Source organism: Oryzias latipes, chromosome 18 (genome assembly GCF_053564925.1).
Source record: "Oryzias latipes strain Hd-rR chromosome 18, Olatipes_Hd-rR_3.1".
Taxonomy (NCBI): domain Eukaryota; kingdom Metazoa; phylum Chordata; class Actinopteri; order Beloniformes; family Adrianichthyidae; genus Oryzias; species Oryzias latipes.
Genome location: NC_136254.1, coordinates 10,921,113 through 10,941,192, shown reverse-complemented (window position 1 = coordinate 10,941,192; position 20,080 = coordinate 10,921,113). Strand labels below are relative to the sequence as shown.

At 44.9% G+C, this 20,080-nt stretch overlaps 1 protein-coding gene across 1 annotated transcript; it reads left to right on the top strand.

Moving 5' to 3' along the window:
• Positions 1–795: 795 nt before the first annotated feature.
• On the top strand, positions 796–19,871 carry LOC101159312 (uncharacterized). The gene is made up of 3 exons (XM_078936670.1): positions 796–868; positions 13,028–13,809; positions 16,808–19,871. The coding sequence occupies exons 1-3, from the start codon at positions 862–864 to the stop codon at positions 19,847–19,849; spliced, it is 3,831 nt and encodes a 1,276-aa protein (XP_078792796.1). The 5' UTR covers positions 796–861; the 3' UTR covers positions 19,850–19,871.
• Positions 19,872–20,080: the final 209 nt, after the last annotated feature.

Sequence of the window (20,080 nt, the reverse complement as noted above, 5' to 3'; positions counted from 1 at the left end):
AAGTCGTCACATTCCTGTATCTAAAACAACAGTCTGAACCATTTTGGTTTTTGCTATTAGATTGTCCTGCATGAGGTAAGAGTATTATGAAGGATTTGAAAGGATAATGTTAAGTTAAATATGGGTGATGCTGCCGTGTGGCGCCCTCACGGTGCCCTCTAGTCATTAGAAAGGTGTCAGTGCTGCTTCCTCACTCACCGTGCGCAAACGCTGCATGCACGTGTGCACGTGATGCGTAAGTGCCCGTAGGACGCCCACTAAAACTGCACTCTGATTGCTTAATTTCCTCATTTCTAACAGCCAGGCTGCACACCAGGAGCACACGCTTGTCACCTGAACAGCACCAACAGGCTCTTTACGCACTACACAGGATTTGGGTGGGTGAAAAAAAAAAAAAGGAAAAATCTGTTCTAAGTGCCTGCATTTCACCTACTTCACCCTTATTTGCCCTTAAGTATTGCTCAAGTGTTCGCTACGACTTGCTGCCCACAGCATGAATGAATCAAAAAGAACCTTTTGGCTCTACAGGCTCTCCTAGCATTGTGTGATATTTAGATTTTGCGATCTGTGTGCCTTATTCACCAGCAGACAGCCTATATCCACCCGTACAGACAGTTGGGACTGAGGTTTTAGACAAACTTCCCCTCTGACTATGTTTAGGTTAAAAACTCTCATTTCAGTCTGGTTCCAGAGCAGCTCTGTGTTTCAGTGACATTGCTGCTACAGTTTTTTTGTAGCTTTTTATGGCAGAGGGCAGAGGGGAGGAGCTTCCGCTTCTCTTAGGGGTTAAACTCCACCAGTAGAAAATCAAAAACGAAAGTAAAAATACAGCTGAAACGGCTCCGATCGTTTCTCCTCGTCATGTCTGGTGAGTTTTTCTTTTATTTTAACAACTGGTCTTTAGAATGTATCTTTAAAATACATTTGTGCCTATATAATATCTGAATAAAACATGCAATTAAGACACCAATGCAAAGACGGCACAAAAGAAAAGATTTCATAAGGTCCTGTAATTCTGTAACTTGTCTTTCTCCCCCAGACAATGAAAATGAGAAAAATATCTATTGATAACAATTATTTATCCTTTTGTCAGTCTCAACTCTGTAAAGAACTTTATCTCTTTATCATGATTATATCCATTGTACTGCTCATTACTACAATGTTATCAAACAGACCAAATTAAGAAAAAAATGAATTATGATGAAAAAAAGGAAATTATTATACATATGGTGATTAAAACACAAAGCAGAACAATTTGAACTTATATTATTTATTCAAAAGTAATAATTGTGCAGATTTTTGCTCCTCTGCTACGTATCAAATTGATTGTCAGGAGGCCCTAATCATCTTCTCCTGAGAACAATTTCAACTCTAAGAAACATTCAGACTCTGATGAGCTCCTCTGGCGAATTCTTTTGCATTGTTTTCAGCAGATAAACAGTCTTTAGAATTTTCAGTGTTTTAATGATTTTTTAGTTTTTTTCTGCTTTTACCTTTTATTTTTGTCACTTGTTTTTTTTAGACAAATAATTAACATGACATTAAAATATTAATATTATGTTATTAAAAAAGAAATGGGGGGGGGGGGGGGACCAATATAAAAAAACACTTATAGGACCCTTTGCTCTTCAGGAGCATCATCAAACACTACACCTACAAAATGTATGCAGGGTTTTTATGGCTGTAACGTAAATATAGTGAATTCCGCCTGTTAGACTCTTTCTTTTCACTTTGGTGACTTAATGATTTCTAATATTAAAGAACATTTTAGAGCAATATATGCATTTTTGCTTTACATTTGAATGTTTTTTGTTTTGTTTTGGGGGATTTATTCATTATAGTATCAACAGAGAACATTTAACATACTGTTCATTGTTTTAAAGAGGACTGACTGCCTACTCCCCAAACTTCTCCAGAACCTGAACCTGAACCACACCAAATCGCTGTCATTCTCTTAGGCCCCCACATGGGTTATCTTCAAAACCTTCAAGAACACCTACCACGTGTCCCATACAATCAGTCTTATCAAACCGATCCAAGTTCTAGACAACAGGAATTATGCTAACCTAAAGCCAGTGCATATCCAGAACTCATTAACCCTCCATGAACCTGGAAACAATAATCTGTTTCAACTGAATTTGGCACTTTTAAATGTACGCTCACTATCAAACTAATTATTTCTTATCCACGACTTGATTTTAGATCATAGCCTAACTGGCCTTGTTTTTAACAGAAACTTGGAATTGTGGTTGAACTGGTTCACTGTCTGGAATGACTCCACCCCTTTTTTACTCTTTAACAAAGACACAAAACAAGGAAGGGGAACTGCCGCAATCCTGTTTGATGTAATTGATCTACAGACAGTAGAACAAGTGTTTCAGGAATCCACATCTTTGAATATCAGGCCATTGTTTTTAATAATCCCACTGTGTTGTGTTTGATAGTATACTACACTCCCAAAGTGTAGCTCATCTTTTAATTCTGACTTTGCAGAGCTGCTTTCAATTATTCACATATATTTTAGTAGAATAATTCTCTGAGGCGATTTTAACCTACATGTGGGCGATCCATCAGACTCACACATCAAAGAGTTTTTAAACATTTTAGCAACAACAGCTTTTACTCATCATGTCAGTGTTCCAACCCACAACAGGAGTCACACTCTCTGGATTTTTTAATCACTCGTGGCCTGGTGGCCACTGTGACCTCTGTTGTGGACGTTGGTATCTCAGATCACTCGTGTGTGTTTTTTTACTATCAATGGCTTTTTCACACAAAGACTTCCAAAGAGAACTGTTAGAAGGTGTTGTCTACACCCTGAAGTGGCAGCAAACTTCACCTCACATCTGGAAATCAACCAAATACTCCAATTTCATCTGTTGATTTATCCGTCCAAATTGTCATAAACAAACATCAATATTGGACAAAGTCGCAATATTGAAAAAATAGTTAAAAAATAGTTAAAACCATAGCACCTCCTCCTTGGAGAACAGAGGAAACCATAATACTTAATAGAATCTCCAGGAGAGCAAAAGAAATAGGCGCAAAACCAAAACAATGCATTGCCCAATAAGGCAAAACTAACACCATACAACAATTTTTTTAATTTTGCAAAACAGGAATACTATTCAAAAACTGTTGACAAACCAAAGATTCTTTTTTCCACTATTTACCGATTAATCAACCCAAACTAATCCAGTCCGTGTTCTATTCTCAGCAGTTCAAAATGTGAAGAGTTTGCAGTCCACTTCACTGATAAGATAAATAACATTAGATGTAATATATCCCAACGATCACTAACAGTTCATTCCGTTGCATTCCCTTTGGCTTGTGAGAACACACTTGAAAGTTTGGCATCGGAAATTGATTTCCCAACTTAAAACTAAAACCTGTTCTCCTGATCACATCCCCACCTCACTTTTTAGGTCTGTAGCTGCAGTTACATGGACAACAGTAATTGGAATAAACGCCTGATCAGAATAAAATGCATCATGTAAACACGCTGTTCAGAACACTCTGCCCGGATCAGACTCATTCAGATCATAATTCCTTCCGATAGAGATAGGTGGGTTATGCAGAATGTTGATCCGATCGTGGTGCAGATAAACAGTTTATTCCGATCGTGGGTCACTACTTCTCTGGCTTTGCGTCACTTGTAGACGCAAAGCCAGAGAAGGCTTTGGAGCGCAAACAGGACCGGTCACCTTCTCCACCCGTGCGAAGCAATGTCTCTGAGCAGTGCAGCTGGACTCAAGCTTCGTGTTTGCAGGCGGGGCAGTGTGCTTTGAAATGGTGTGCACTCCAGAGGAGGCTCTGGACCGCAGTCTGTCCAGCTGTTTAGCGTGGGCGGGCTGCAGGACTCAGGAGAACCGTGTCTCCTGGGAGAACTTTGTCTCTGAGCAGAGGGACGGTTTGTGAGGTGGCGGCCTTTGCCATACAGAAATGCCGCGCAGTCCTGAGAAACCATGCAAACAGTCATGTGAAGTTGTGTTACCAGTTGTGTTTAGTCAAAATAAAGGCTGATGTTATTTCCACATATTTACATGAAGCCGAGATGCACAGTGCGCCATTGCCCGCATCCACGGCTAAATGATGTTGCCACGTATTAGCCTAATCCTAACCCTTCTTCCAGGTCCGTTTTCCCAAGAATAAAGCACTGGCAACACAGATTTAGAAAATTATGAGCAAACAGGCCCTTAATATTCATAATGAAAGCAGATTTAGAAGATGTTCTGGCTCTATGCGGCAGCTTTTGTTTACAGCAGAACTTGTCATGACTCTAGCGAGGCTAACAGACCCAGACGCTGGAACCCGGAAGGAGGACAGGAGAAGAGTGAAAGTAGAAATGGATTTAATGTTTCAGGGAAATGCGCAGTCCTGTTGTGGCAGGGGATGGCGAGATCGACGACCCGTTTGCGATCTTGAAGACGAGTCTAGGAATCCTGTGACGGCTCCGGGCGAACCTTGGACGAGGCGGGTGATTCGGCTGTGGCCTGTGGCGTGGCTGGAGGTTCGGCTGTGGCTTGAGCTGAGGCCTGGAGTTCAGACGGCGTGCTGGAAGGAGGTAGGTTTTCTGGGGGTATCCTCCGCTTGGATGGAAGTAGATTTGGGCGTCCACTCGTGGGTTTAGATGATCCTGAAGACAAGACAAAGGTTCGTGAGGCGAGAGCAATAACATAGGGCGAGAAACTATGATGACCAGACTAAGCACCATCAGGGGCAACGAACTGGCGATGAATGATGATCCTGGAGCTCCTTAAGTAGGTCTGGCAGGGTGATGAGTAGAGTGGACGCAGCTGGGAGCAATCAGAGGCCAAGCAGAGAGGAGAGGGGGAGGAGTCCGCCAGAGGCACCATGACAGTACCCCCCCCTCAACGACCGCCTCCAGGCGGTCCAGGACGGCGATCAGGATGAGCCCGGAAAAAATCCTCAACGAGGGACGGGTCCAGAATGAGAGAGCGGGATATCCATGACCGCTCCTCAGGACCATAACCCTCCCAATCAACCAGGAACTGGTGCCCGCGACCCCGCCGCCGGATGTCCAGGACGCGGCTGACAGTGTAGGCAGGGGCGCCGTCGATGACCCGGGCGGGTGGTGGGGAAGCGGACGGCGGGCACAGAGGACTGTCCTGAACGGGCTTGATTTGAGAAACGTGAAACGAGGGGTGTACCTTGAGGGCTCGTGGGAGGCGTAGACGGACACAGGTGGGATTGATAATCCTCTCAATCGTGTAAGGACCAATGAAGCGAGGAGCCAGTTTCCGGGAGGTGGCCTGGATGGGGATATTTCGGGCGGAGAGCCATACCTTCTGTCCGGGCTGATAAACGGGTCCCACCACCCTGTGACGATTGGCGATGCGACAGTTGCCCTCCTTGGTGCGGAGGAGAGCCTCTGTGGTCTGGCGCCAGACTCGTTGACAACGCCGGAGGTGTTGTTGGACCGAGGGCACCGCCAAATCGAATTCCTGGGACGGAAACAGAGGTGGTGAGTACCCGAGAGCAGCCTCAAACGGTGACACCCCAATAGCAGAAGATGCGTGAGTATTGTGGGCGTATTCGATCCATACTATATACTGGGACCAGTCCTCATTGTTTTGTGCCGCCAGGCAGCGCAAGGCTGCCTCCAGTTCCTGGTTGGCCCTCTCTGCCTGACCGTTGGACTGGGGGTGATAGCCGGAAGTGAGACTGACCGTGGCCCCCAGGGCGGAGCAAAAAGCCTTCCAGACTTGGGAGACAAACTGGGGACCACGGTCAGACACAATGTCCAAGGGGATGCCATGGTGACGGAACACCTGGTCTACCAGGACTTGAGTGGTTTCAGTGGCGGAAGGTAACTGGGCTAGAGGGACGAAATGAGCCATCTTGGAGAAACGGTCAATGATGGTGAGTATGACGGTGTTGCCCGGTGAGGGAGGCAACCCGGTGACAAAGTCCAAGGCGATGTGAGACCATGGCCGGCTGGGGGTGAGAAGTGGTTGTAACAGACCAGCAGGAGCAGAATTGGAGGTCTTGGAGCGGGCGCAGGTGGTACACGCCGCCACATATTCGCGGACGTCCTTATCCATAGACGGCCAATAGAACCTCCTACGGAGGAGATGGAGAGTGCGCTGGACGCCGCCATGGCAGGACAGCCGGGAGGAATGACCCCAGGAGATAACGTCCGCCCTGAGGGAGGTGGGAACATAAAGAGTGCCTTGAGGACATGGGGCATGACCAGGTTCCTCACCTTGGGCTTGGAGAACTCGATTTTCGATGTCCCAGGTGAGAGCCCCGATTATGCACGTGGAGGGGACTATGGTGTTGGTGATGGTGTTTTCTGTGGTGCTGTACTTGCGGGATAATGCGTCTGGTTTGACGTTCCGGGTTCCTGGACGGTAGGTGATGGTGAACCGGAACCTGTCAAAAAACAGACACCACCGGGCCTGGCGGGAGTTGAGTCTCTTGGCGGTCCTAAGGTATGCGAGATTTTTATGGTCTGTCCAGACGATAAACGGGTGCTCCGCCCCCTCCAGCCAGTGCCGCCACTCCTCCAGGGCCAATTTTATAGCCAGAAGTTCACGATTTCCCACGTCGTAGTTTTGTTCCGCCGTCGATAGCCTCTTGGAAAAGAAAGCACAGGGTTTGAGTTTTCCAGACGTGAGTTCCTTCTGAGACAGGACGGCGCCGACCCCCGAATCCGAGGCGTCGACTTCCACGATGAATTGTCGTGTGGGATCCGGCTGAATGAGAATGGGAGCGGTGACAAATAGTTTCTTTAGACGGTCAAAGGCCTGTTGGGCTTCTGGGGTCCATTGAAATCTTTGATGGGTGGATGTGAGGCGAGTGAGGGGAGCAGCAATGCTACTATAGTTGCGGATAAAGCGTCTATAGAAATTAGCGAAACCCAGAAATTGTTGGAGTTTCTTGCGGTTGATAGGGGGTTCCCAGGCGGATACGGCCTCGATTTTGGAGGGATCTGGTTTAATACGGCCTGCTTCAATGATATAGCCCAAGAACTGTACAGAATTGACATGAAATTCGCATTTCTCCGCCTTAACAAACAGCTGGTTTTCTAAGAGACGAGTGAGGACTTGACGGACGTGTTGTTCATGCTGGGTGAGATTGTCAGAGTAAACGAGGATATCATCCAGATATACAAAAACGAAGCGATTAAGAAAATCCCTGAGGACGTCGTTGACCAGCCTTTGAAAGACTGCTGGGGCATTAGTCAACCCAAAAGGCATAACCAGATATTCGTAATGCCCTAGGGGTGTATTGAAAGCGGTCTTCCATTCATCCCCCTCCTTGACCCGAACCAGATGGTAGGCATTACGAAGGTCCAGTTTCGAGAAAACATGAGCTCCTTGGACGGAGTCGAAAACAGAGGAGATTAGAGGCAGAGAATATTTATCCTTTATAGTAATTAGGTTGAGTTCCCGGTAGTCAATGCAGGGGCGAAGAGATTTATCTTTCTTTTCAACAAAGAAAAAACCGGCCCCTACAGGGGATGACGAGGGACGAATGTGACCCAAGGCTAACGCTTCCTGAATATAGCTTTCCATCGATATTTTCTCTGGCCCAGATAGATTGTAAAGGTGACCCTTAGGTAGCGTAGAACCTGGTAGCAGCTTGATTTCACAATCATAGGGGCGATGGGAAGGTAGGGCGCTAGCCTTAGATTTGCAAAAAACGTCACGGAGATCATGATAACATGAGGGGATCTTATCCAGATTTATTTTACTGGGAGAGTCAACAGCGTGATGAAGCGTGGAAGGTAAAGCAGACGAGAGACAGTTAGCAGAACAATAAGGACTCCAGTTAATGATGTGTCCCAAACTCCAGTTAAATTGCGGGTTATGCAGTTTTAACCAAGAGTAACCTAGTACTATGGGGGTCTGAGTAGATTGAGTAATGAAGAATTGTATTACTTCCCTGTGGTTGCCAGAGGTGAGCAGTTGTACTGGTTTGGTTCGATGTGTAATCCTGGAGAGGTGCTGTCCTCCTAAGCCTGAGGCCTCGACAGGAGCTTCCAAAAGTTCTACGGGTAAACCAAGTTTAGATACCAGTCCATGATCAATCAGACTCTGTTCTGCTCCTGAGTCAATAAGGGCCCTAGAAGCATGAGTTTGCGTTTTCCAGCATAACCTGACAGGAATGTACAGGAAGCTTTGCTTCTCCTGAGAGTTGACGTTGCCCCCCCGCGACCTGTCCCTTAGCGGGGGGTTCGGAAGTTTAAACGCCGAGCGCACTGTGAAACAAAGTGTCCTTGACCACCACAATAAAAGCACGAACCTTCCTCTTTGCGCTTCTGTCGTTCTTCCGCAGAGAGTTTGGAGTGGCCAATCTGCATAGGTTCCTCCGATGGTTTGGGGCTGGTGAGAAAATCCATTCTGTGAGGTGGCAGCGCAGTGATGGTTGAAAGGCCTGGACTGTTGAGGTTTTTCTTTGGGGCCTGTTGGCGATCATGATGCCTTTCTCTGAGGCGAATGTCTGAACGGAGGGCCGCTGTAACGAGATCTTCGAAGGAGTTAGCTTCAGGCTGAGTACAGAGATGATCTTTTATAGTTTCGTTCAATGATTGATAAAATATGCCTTTTAGAGCCAGATCGGGCCAGCCTGCTTCAACCGCCAGGATGCGGAAGTCAATAACGTGTTCGCTAACCGTTCGGTTGCGTTGTTTAAGATTCAGAAGTTTTCGTGTAGCTTCCTCCCGTTTACGGGGCTGATCAAAAATTAGACGGAATTCATTCAGGAAGTGTTCGTAGCGGAGATGCGTGATAGGGTTGGCAGACACAAAAGCCTGAGCCCACTGTAAAGCTTTGTTCCGGAGTGAGTTAATTATAAGGGTGATTTTACTGTGATCGGAGTGATAGTACCTGGGAGCCTGCTGGAATATGAGTTGGCATTGGAGTAAGAAGCCGCCACAAGCTTCTACGTCCCCCAGGAATGGTTCAGGCTGTAACCGGAAGTTTTCGGGTGGGTTGGCGGAACCGGAAGAGGAAGCTGCAATGTTGCCGGAAGAAAGCACGGAAGATCCTGTAGCGGAATTAGCAGAGTGACCGGTTAGTTCCAGGAGTGTTTGGGTCAAACCGTCTAAGCGGCGAAATAAGTCCTGCTGCGCCGAAGCCATTTGGGTAAGGGCATCTGCTTGGCGTCCTAACATAATCCCTTGTTGAGTTACGGCGAGGCGGAGTCCCTCCGGGTCAGCTGGGTCAGGCGTCGGGCCAGTTCGTTCTGTCATGACTCTAGCGAGGCTAACAGACCCAGACGCTGGAACCCGGAAGGAGGACAGGAGAAGAGTGAAAGTAGAAATGGATTTAATGTTTCAGGGAAATGCGCAGTCCTGTTGTGGCAGGGGATGGCGAGATCGACGACCCGTTTGCGATCTTGAAGACGAGTCTAGGAATCCTGTGACGGCTCCGGGCGAACCTTGGACGAGGCGGGTGATTCGGCTGTGGCCTGTGGCGTGGCTGGAGGTTCGGCTGTGGCTTGAGCTGAGGCCTGGAGTTCAGACGGCGTGCTGGAAGGAGGTAGGTTTTCTGGGGGTATCCTCCGCTTGGATGGAAGTAGATTTGGGCGTCCACTCGTGGGTTTAGATGATCCTGAAGACAAGACAAAGGTTCGTGAGGCGAGAGCAATAACATAGGGCGAGAAACTATGATGACCAGACTAAGCACCATCAGGGGCAACGAACTGGCGATGAATGATGATCCTGGAGCTCCTTAAGTAGGTCTGGCAGGGTGATGAGTAGAGTGGACGCAGCTGGGAGCAATCAGAGGCCAAGCAGAGAGGAGAGGGGGAGGAGTCCGCCAGAGGCACCATGACAGAACTTGCCTTTTCTTCTTCTACAACCATTTAGTTTTTTTAGATAGTTCTGCGTATGTCCAAATGACTTATTCCGACCAAAAGTGTGGCATATTTAAACGTTTGTTTTTCTGGGTCCATGTACACAGTTTAATTCTAATCCGATCTTTGATCCGATCAAAGATATTTTGCACATTCAACCGCACCTAGTGTGTTCGTCCTGTGAGGAGGAACATTGTTAACCGCTCTCTTCAGACTGGGATCTTTCCCACATCCTTACAGTGTGCTTTGGTGAGACCCACCCTGAAGAACAGTGGTTAAGATGCTTCAAACCTGCCATTTTTAAGTAAAATTTACAAAAAAATAGTTTTTATTCAATTAAATGATTTTATTAATAGAAATTATATTTGAGAAACATTTCAGTCTGGTTTTAGATCCCATCACTCCACAGAGATGGCGCTGGTCAAGGTTATTGTCACGAATTGTTTCTGGGACCTAATAATAGGACAAATTCAGGAGTGCAAGAAACCAGATTTATTTTATTCTTTAACTTGAAGTCACCCAGGTCCTGGAGAAATACAGCCAATGCACAGATGCTAAGAAAATAGTACAGGTTAGTGATGGGAAATGTACGGAGCCCGTGTCCTGACATTAAGATATTAAAATATATCTTGTTCCTACAGATTATTATCTTGTTCGCTCGAAATACTATTCCGTTCCCACAAGATACTATTGCCTTCCCTCAAAATACTATTCCGTTCCCTCGAAATGATTAACTCGTGCAAACGCAATAATTATTTTGTTCGAATGCAATAATTATTCACGTCATAAGTCATTCACACGGATATGCCCTTCGTCGGTACGGCCGCAAAAGCCGCTTTCAGCGGTAACTTCGAACGAAATAATTATTGCGTTCGCACGAGTTAATCTTTTCGAGGGAACGGAATAGTATCTTGTGGCAATGCAATAGTATTTGGTGCGAACGAGATAATAATCTGTGGGAACAAGATATATTTTAATGTTTTAATGTCAGAACTCGGTCAGAGAAGAGAAGGGCACTTGTTGGAGCGTGGTAGAACTCAGGAACGTGGGGTTCAGTCACAAGCACCCTTGATTTTGCAATCTAAATAATCTCCAGAAGGGTCTCTGGGAAACCGTTCCAAAACTGCATAGGTGTGGGGACTTACGAAGCTTGGGGCAAAAATGGTCTTAGCAGGATGAAGCTGAGAGTATAGACCAAAGAAAGGCTGACCAGGTTAGCAGGAAGCCAGGCTGAGTGGCAAGCAGACAAGTAGACAAGCTGGCAGAGACCAGAGCAGGTGACTGCTTGCAGTGCAACGGTCCGGTGGAGAGTGAAGGGAAGCGGCAGAGCTGTAACCCTTGTGCTATCCTAGGCACTTTAATGTTGGGAGTTGGGTCATCTAGACCCACTAGACAGTGCTCTGAACCTTTTTCTTCAATGATTTGTGATCTTCACTGGTGTCCATGGATTACATGAAATCTTTCCACCTTTATCCACCTTTGTCATGGTAGGGAGAACACGTCAATGTAAGGGTGGGGTCATCTAAGATAGCACAAGTTATAGGAGAAGGCACAGTTGGAGGAAATCAGACAATTAGCAGCAGCTGCCCTGCTGCCATGACAGTTATAAATGATCTCAGGTCCAACACGGACAAAGAAGAAACATCAGTTTCAGTGCAGCATTTGGCACAGTCCATTCTTTTAAACAGACTACATGACATGGTTGGAATCACTGGAATGGTACTCAGCTGGTTTGAATCCTAGCTCAAAGAAAGAGATTTTCTTGTCAGTGTAAGTGATGCGTCATCTGGGAGGCACGGACTGACATGTGGTGTGTGACAAGGTTCAGTCTTTTTATGGTTATGCTGATAACACCCAGTTATATGTGGCTGCGTCTCCTGATGACTTAGGACCCGTTGATGACCTTTTAAGTTGTGTTTTAGATATTGAAACAGGGATAGGAGAGAACTTTCTAAAGCTAAATCAAGACAAAACAGACATTTAAATTGTCTGTCTTGAAGCTGAGAGAGAAAGGGTCCAATTCTGTTTATCAACTTTTAATCTGAATGTGTGCAGTAAAGTCAGAAACCTCTGTAAAACCTCTGTGTGATTCTAGATGCAGATTTCACCTTTGAAGCACACGCAAACCAAGTTACAAAGACTGTATTTTATCATCTTAGAAATATTGACCAGGTGAGACCCTTTCTCTCCAAAGCCAGTGCTGAAATATTTATCCATGCTTTTATAATAGAATAGATTATTGTAAGGCTCTTCTTTCTGATTTCTTTCTAGTTCACAAAAGTTCAAATGGAACTGGACTCTCATTTTTATCAGATTTACTTTTAGTATATGACCCTCCCAGATCCCTCAGGTCCTCAGGTGCAGGTCTGCTGGTGGTCCCAAAAGTCAGAACTAAAACCCACAGCGAGGCCTCCTTTCAGCACTGTGGGCCTCGCCTGTGGAACGGCCAGCCTGAGGACGTGAGGGCTTCAGCCACTGTAGAGGTTTTTAAGAGAAAAACTTAAAAGTCATCTTTTTAATAAAGCCTTTATGTAGTTTTTAATTGTCCATGTGTTTTCATTTGATTTTGTAAATCTTATTAACAATTAATTCGATTTATTTTGTGCTTGTGCATGTGTTGGGTTTTTATGTGTTTTTATTTATTTTACTTTATTATTAGTAGTATTATGTTTACTATTTTAACTACTACTTTTTATCTTACTAATATATATTTTACTATGGGAAGCACTTTTAGATGCTTTGTAGCAGGAAAAGTACTACACAGCTGAAGGTGAATTTGAATGTTTTCCCAACCTAATTCCCATTGGTTCAGCTAATTTAGGATTTAGCATTCAAACGTGTTTGTAGCACAGATGACCATTTTTTCATCCCCACAGCTTGAGATGGTCATAAAATAAATGTACCCTGAATAGGTTTTTTCTGCGTCAGACTGGCGACCTGTCCAGGGTGCCCCCTGCCTTCGCCCACAAGTGGCTGGGATAGGCTCCAGGACCCCGTGACCCCGAAAGGGAATAAACGGAAGAAGATGAATGAATGAATGAAAAAAGTTTTTGCTGCAGTATTTTCAGGAAGGCATTTTTTTTGTCATAAAAATCACATATTTTCTAAGGTCACTATGTTATAATAGTTTTTTTTAGAAACACTAATGACGGTTAAAGAAGAACAGTATGTGTCTCTAAATACCTCTTTTCTTTACCTTTAGCACCAAGCAAGCTGAGGATCACTCTGCTGGGGAAAACTGAAGCTGGGAAAAGCAGTCTGGGAAACACCATATTAGGAAATGATGCGTTCCCAGTCTGTCATTTCACTAGGTCTGAGCCCAATATCTGTGAAGTGCGGTCTGGGCTTGTTCACGGAAGAACCCTCACTGTGGTGGACACTCCAGGCTTCTTCTGCCCAGAGAGCTCTGAGCAGGAGCTGAAGCAGGAGATCCTGAGGTGTACCACAAGGTGCCCTCCTGGGCCCCATGCCTTTCTGCTCGTATTCAAACTAGAGAAATTCACAGAGCAGGAGGAAGAGGTCATAACAAAGATAGAGGAGTATTTCTCGGCAGAGGTTTTCAAGTTCTGTGTCATTGTTTTTACGCATGGCGACCAGTTACCTGAAGACACAAGGATCGAGACATTCATCTCCCAAAACACACGCCTGAGCAGTCTGCTGGAGAAGTGCGGTGGACGCTGTCATGTGGTCGACAACAAATACTGGATCCAGAACCAGCAGGATGAATACAGGAACAACCAGAAGCAGGTGGAAGGACTGCTCCAAACTATTGAGGAGGTTGTGAGACAAGCTGGAGGAGGATGCTACACCATAGAGATGCTGAACACCGGGCAGAGAAAACCAAACCCACAAGGGATCAGATTATTTGATTATATAATCAAATACACAAGGAGACACCCAATAAGAGTGTTACTTGGTGTTATCATGGTCATAGCGATGATCTTTAAATACAGACAGAGGTTTTTGACAGATCGCACAGAATCATGAACTAAACAGAAGTTATTTTCTCCAGATTCATTAAATACTTTCATTAAGTAAATACTGATGAAGAAATGGATCATTTGAATTTATGACTGCTTCCCTGCTTAGTCTGGGTCGATCTGTCTGTTAGCAACTTGTCTCTAAAACAGGGATAGGCAACTTTAATGGTTGGGAGGGCCACAGTTTTTCTTCATCACTGCCAGAGGGTTGCATCGGATTGCACACTTCCATAAATCAGATAGGAAAAAGGCTTTTTAGTTCAGATCAAAATATTTAAATTCATTAATTTGGTTTATTGAACCAACATAGGACATCGTAACCTCAATTATTTCATGCTCAAATGTATTTCAAAAGGACTGAAGGAAACAAAAATAAACACATTCCTGAATTTTTCTTCAGTGGAAAGACTCTTGTGAATCAAAACCATAGTGGCACAAATTTGTTAAACAGCACTAAAACATTAACCCTTGTGCTATCGTAGGCACTTTAACATTGGGAGTTGGGTCATCTAGACCCACTAGACAGTGCTCTGAACCTTTTTTCTTCAATGATTTGTGATCTTCACTGGTGTCCATGGATTACATGAAATCTTTCCACCTTTATCCACCTTTGTCGTGGCAGGGAGAACACCTCAATGTAAGGGTGGAGTCATCTAAGATAGCACAAGGGTTAAGTGCAACAAATACATTATGGTTAATTTCCGCATATACAGTAAGTGCAACCTCAGCCACAGCTCTCCGTAAGACCTGGTTCCCTCAATGAGACTTTTGCAGCTTCACTTGCTGGCGCACAATAGACTGAATGTCAATGTCAAACTCTGTGCATCAAATCTGCATCAGGTGAAAAAGTGTGTCATCCTTGAGCCTGTTTCTTTCTTTTGACTTGATGAGCTTCATTGTTGAAAAGCTGCTTTGTCTGAAGGTTCCTTTTTTACTGGACACACACACACACACACACACACACACACGTTTCTTCAGACCCATGAGACATGTTGATAGACTGGGGAAAGGTGGGATGTGGTGTTACCCTTGCGTTTGGGCCTCACAACCAGCAGGCTTTGCAGTTGCTATGGGCTATGGGTCTGATTGTGTTTGTATATAAGATGATTTGCCCGCCTTTTTTCAGTTGTTGTTGGCATATGAATGAATAAAGCGTCACGTTCTGAAGTCCAGACGCGTCTCCTCATCATTTGCCACAGGAACACCATTTTCTAAATGAAATAAAATTATTGTTTATAGTTTAAAACATTTTGTAGAATTAATTATCGATAACTGACTAATAAAATATAAAAATTTCTATATCTATATATTTAGTCTTGATTTCCTAACCTGAGGACATTGCTATTTTGTAGTACCACAAATCACCACAAGGGGATGCTCTTACTGAATTGGGTTTGATAGAAAAAAACTAGTAAAAAATCATCCTCAGATTAGAAACATTTGGACATTTTATGTAATTTCTATTAATGTTTTGAAATGTATTCACAGAGTCAAAATTGCTTTTAGCCAGGCCACTAACTTTAATTTGTTTGCTCACCTCAAAGCAACATAACAAAACATAGAAAACCTTCAACTTTAAAAGGTTTTTAACAGCATGACAGCTAAAATTTAAATAAAAAAGTGTTGATGCATAATTTGGTCAAATAAAAACACAGCAAATTTTAACAATAACCTGTTTTTCCAGGGACTTTTCTCATTGTGATGAACTCCATTAAAGTTTTTTTGACAGCTTCCACTTCCTCGTCACTCGTGTTTCCTGGATGATCCTGAATAAAAAACAATATTCACTTAAAGTTTCTCAAATAAATGATAGGTGAGACAGACAAATGTATAGTGTGGTGCTATTTTGATAGTGTACAAATAAAAGGAAGAAGCCACTGGAACATGAAACTCAATTTTTAAATGGAGCCTGGTAGGTCACAAACCCCAGGAGAGCATTTCAAACCCCAGTGATGGTGATGTAATGTGTCCACAAAGAGGGACAGTGTTTTCATGTGCAGATACCAAAACCAAATAAATAAAGAAAGTTGTTTCACTTACTGATCACTACTTACTGGGAGAGTGAGTGGATAGCTACTTTGAATGTAATGACTTAGACAGGGAAAACCAGAGTTGACCAACATGATGGAAAGAAGAATAGTGGATGTCCAGTGAGTTTTTAGACAAGATAGCTGTTGTGGAGAAGAAAATAGGAGAAAGGAGAAAGTGAGTAAGAAGATTAAAGGCAGGTGGTCCTCTTAACAGAGTTTCTTACTGGACTGTTGAACAAGATCTTGGAGAGTGAGAAGATGTATGGGGAATGGAGGAGAAGTGTTCTGGTTCCATTTTCAAGAAGAAGGGAGATGTCCAGAGTTGTGGAAATCACAGAGGAATAAAGCTGATGAGTTACAAAGAAGTTATGGAAAAGAGTAATGGAAGCTAGACTGAGGTCAGAGGTGAACATTTATGAGCAACAGTATTGTATCCTCTACTGAAGACTATATTTGCTGTCATGTTCCAGGAGAAGAAGAGAGAAGGTCAGAAGGAGTTGCTTAGTGTCTTTGTAGATCCAGAGAAGGTCTATGACAGGATCTGGAGTCTGGAGCAGTCTGGAGCAGCTTAGAAGAACATCTGAGATGTTCAGGACATGGATGAGAGCTGGAAGACAGACGATCTGTAGGTGCGACAAAGGAGTTCAAGGTTGAGGCGGGACTGCACAAAGGATAAGCATTGAGGTTCTTCTGGTTTCTGTGATGATGGACAGACTGACAGATGAAGTTAGACAAGAATGTCTGTGGACCATTAGGTCAGCAGATGACACTGATCTGTAGTGAGCAGGGAGTAGCTGGAGGAACATCTAGAGAGGTGGAGATTTGCTCTGGAAAGGAGAGGAATAAAGGTCAGCTGAGTATCAGTGTGTAAATGAGAGGAAATCTAGAGGAGCAATGAGGTTACAGGGAATCTAGCCACAGGGGTTGCAAGCCAGTAACTTCTGTGCCGGTCCCAAGCCCGGATAAATAGAGAGGGTTGCGTCAGGAAGGGCATCCGGCGTAAAAATTGCCAAAATAACCATGCGAATCATCCACAACACTTTAGACATACCGGATCGGTCGAGGCCCGGGTTAACAACGACCGCCACCGATGCTGTTAACCTACAGGGTGTCGGTGGAAATTTGACTACTGTTGGTGGAAGAAAGAGGGGAGGCAGAAGGGTCCGTGGCCAGAGAGAGAAGGGAAAAGGCAGGAACATAGGTTTGAGAATAGGGACTCTTAACGTTGGCACAATGACAGGGAAAGGCAGAGAGCTGGCAGACATGATGGAGAGAAGGAAGGTAGATGTACTGTGTGTGCAGGAGACAAGGTGGAAGGGCAGCAAGGCACGTAGTATTGGAGGAGGATACAAACTGTTCTATCATGGTGTTGATAGGAAGAGAAACGGGGTAGGAGTGATTCTGAAGGGGGAGTTTGTAAACAGTGTTCTAGAGGTGAAAAGACTCTCAGACAGGATGATGAGCCTAAAGTTAGAAATTGAAGGGGTGATGGTGAATGTAGTCAGTGGGTATGCGCCACAGGTTGGCTGTGAGTTAGAAGTGAAGGAGAGATTCTGGAGTGAGTTGGATGAGGTCATAGAGAGTTTTCCCAGAGGAGAGAGAGTTGTTATTGGAGCAGACTTTAATGGGCATGTTGGTGAGGGCAACAGAGGTGATGAGGAGGTGATGGGCAGGTTTGGTGTGAAGGAAAGGAATCTGGAGGGACAGATGGTGGTGGACTTTGCGAAGAGGATGGAAATGGCTGTAGTCAACACTTACTTCCAGAAGAGAGAGGAACATAGAGTGACATACAGAAGTGGAGGTAGGAGTACTCAGGTGGACTACATCCTATGTAGACGAGGTCATTTGAGAGAGGTTAATGACTGCAAAGTGGTGGTAGGAGAGAGTGTAGCCAGACAGCACCGCATGGTGGTGTGTAAGATGACTCTGGAGGTCAGGAAGAAGAAGAGAGGGAAAACAGAAAAGAAGACCAAGTGGTGGAAGCTACAGAATGAAGAAACTTGTGAGGAATTTAGGCAGAAGTTGAGGCAGGTCCTGGGTGGTCAGGATGAGCTTCCAGAGGACTGGGAAACTACAGCAGAAACTATCAGGGAAACAGGTAGGAAGGTGCTAGGTGTGTCATCTGGAAAGAGGAAAGACGGTAAAGAGACTTGGTGGTGGAATGAGGAAGTACAGGAATGCGTCCATAGGAAGAGGTTGGCTAAAAGGAAGTGGGATGTAGAAAGGACTGAGGAAGGTAGACAGGAGTACAAGGAAGCGCAGCGTAGAGTGAAGAGAGAGGTGGCAAAGGCCAAACAGAAAGCTTACGATGAGCTATATGACAGGTTAGACACAAAGGAAGGAGAGAAGGACTTGTACAGGCTAGCCAGACAGAGAGACAGAGATGGGAAGGACGTGCAACAGATAAGGGTGATTAAGGACAGAGATGGAAAGGTGCTAACAACCCAAGAGAGTGTACAGAAAAGATGGAATGAGTATTTTGAGGAGCTGATGAACGAGGAAAATGACAGGGAAAGAAGGGAGGAAGATGTGGTTGTTGTGGAGCAGGAAGTAGCAGAGATTGGAAAGGATGAGGTTAGGAAGGCTCTGAAAAGGATGAAGAGCGGAAAGGCCGTTGGTCCTGATGACGTACCTGTGGAGGTATGGAAGTGCCTAGGAGAGACAGCAGTGGAATTTCTAACAAGGTTGTTCAATAGGATTTTAGAGAGTGAGAAGATGCCTGAGGAATGGAGGAGAAGCGTTCTGGTCCCGATCCTTAAGAACAAGGGTGACACGCAGAACTGCAGCAACTATAGAGGAATAAAGTTGATGAGCCACACAATGAAGCTGTGGGAAAGAGTAGTGGAAGCCAGGCTTAGGAAGAAGGTGGAGATTTGTGAGCAGCAGTATGGTTTCATGCCCCGTAAGAGCACCACTGATGCCATTTTTGCTTTGAGAATGTTGATGGAAAAGTACAGAGAAGGTCAGAAGGAGCTGCATTGTGTGTTCGTAGATTTAGAGAAGGCGTATGACAGGGTGCCGAGGGAGGAGCTGTGGTACTGTATGAGGTCGTCTGGAGTGGCAGAGAAGTATGTCAGAGTAGTTCAGGACATGTATGAGAGAAGTATGACGGTGGTGAGATGTGCTGTAGGTCAGACAGAGGAGTTCAAGGTGGAGGTGGGACTACACCAAGGATCAGCTTTGAGTCCTTTTTTGTTTGCTATGCTGATGGACAGGCTGACAGACGAGGTAAGACAGGAATCTCCCTGGACAATGATGTTTGCGGATGACATTGTAATTTGCAGTGAGAGTAGAGAGCAGGTGGAGGAACAGCTAGAGAGGTGGAGGTTTGCTCTGGAAAGAAGAGGCATGAAGGTCAGTCGTAGTAAGACAGAATACATGTGTCTGAACGAGAGGGATCAAGGTAGAAGCGTTAGGTTACAGGGGGCTGAGGTGAAGAAGGTGCAGGAGTTTAAGTACTTGGGGTCTACAGTTCAGTGTGATGGGGAGTGTGGAAAAGAGGTGAAGAGGCGAGTGCAGGCAGGTTGGAGCGGTTGGAGGAAAGTGTCAGGAGTGTTGTGTGACGGAAGAGTGCCAGCAAGACTCAAAGGAAAGGTGTACAAGACAGTGGTGAGACCAGCTCTGCTCTATGGGTTAGAGACGGTAGCAGTGAGACAGAGACAAGAGGCTGAGATGGAGGTAGCGGAGATGAAGATGTTGAGGTTCTCCTTAGGAGTGACCAGGTTAGACAGGATAAGGAACGAGTACATCAGAGGGACGGCTCATGTTGCCTGTATTAGCGGCAAAGTCAGAGAAGCCAGACTGAGATGGTTTGGACATGTTCAGAGGAGGGATAGTGGATATATTGGTAGAAGGATGTTGGAGATGGAGCTGCCTGGCAGGAGGGCAAGAGGACGGCCAAAGAGGAGATACATGGATGTCTTAACAGAGGACATGAAGTTGGCTAATGTTAGGGTAGAAGATGTCCATGATAGAGTGAGGTGGAAAAGGATGATTCGCTGTGGCGACCCCTGATGGGAAAAGCCGAAAGAGAAAGAAGAATGAGGTTACAGGGAGCTGAGGGTGAGACGATGGATTGAGGGAGACATTTATTTCAGTTATGTTAAACACATAAAACTTAAAACATCAACATATTCATTGACACTGAACAATGTCAATATAAACATTGAACAAAATTAACCTAAAAGGGTGTAAGGTGAAGCCAAGGCTCATTTCCCCGACCCTCATTACAAACATCACATCTAC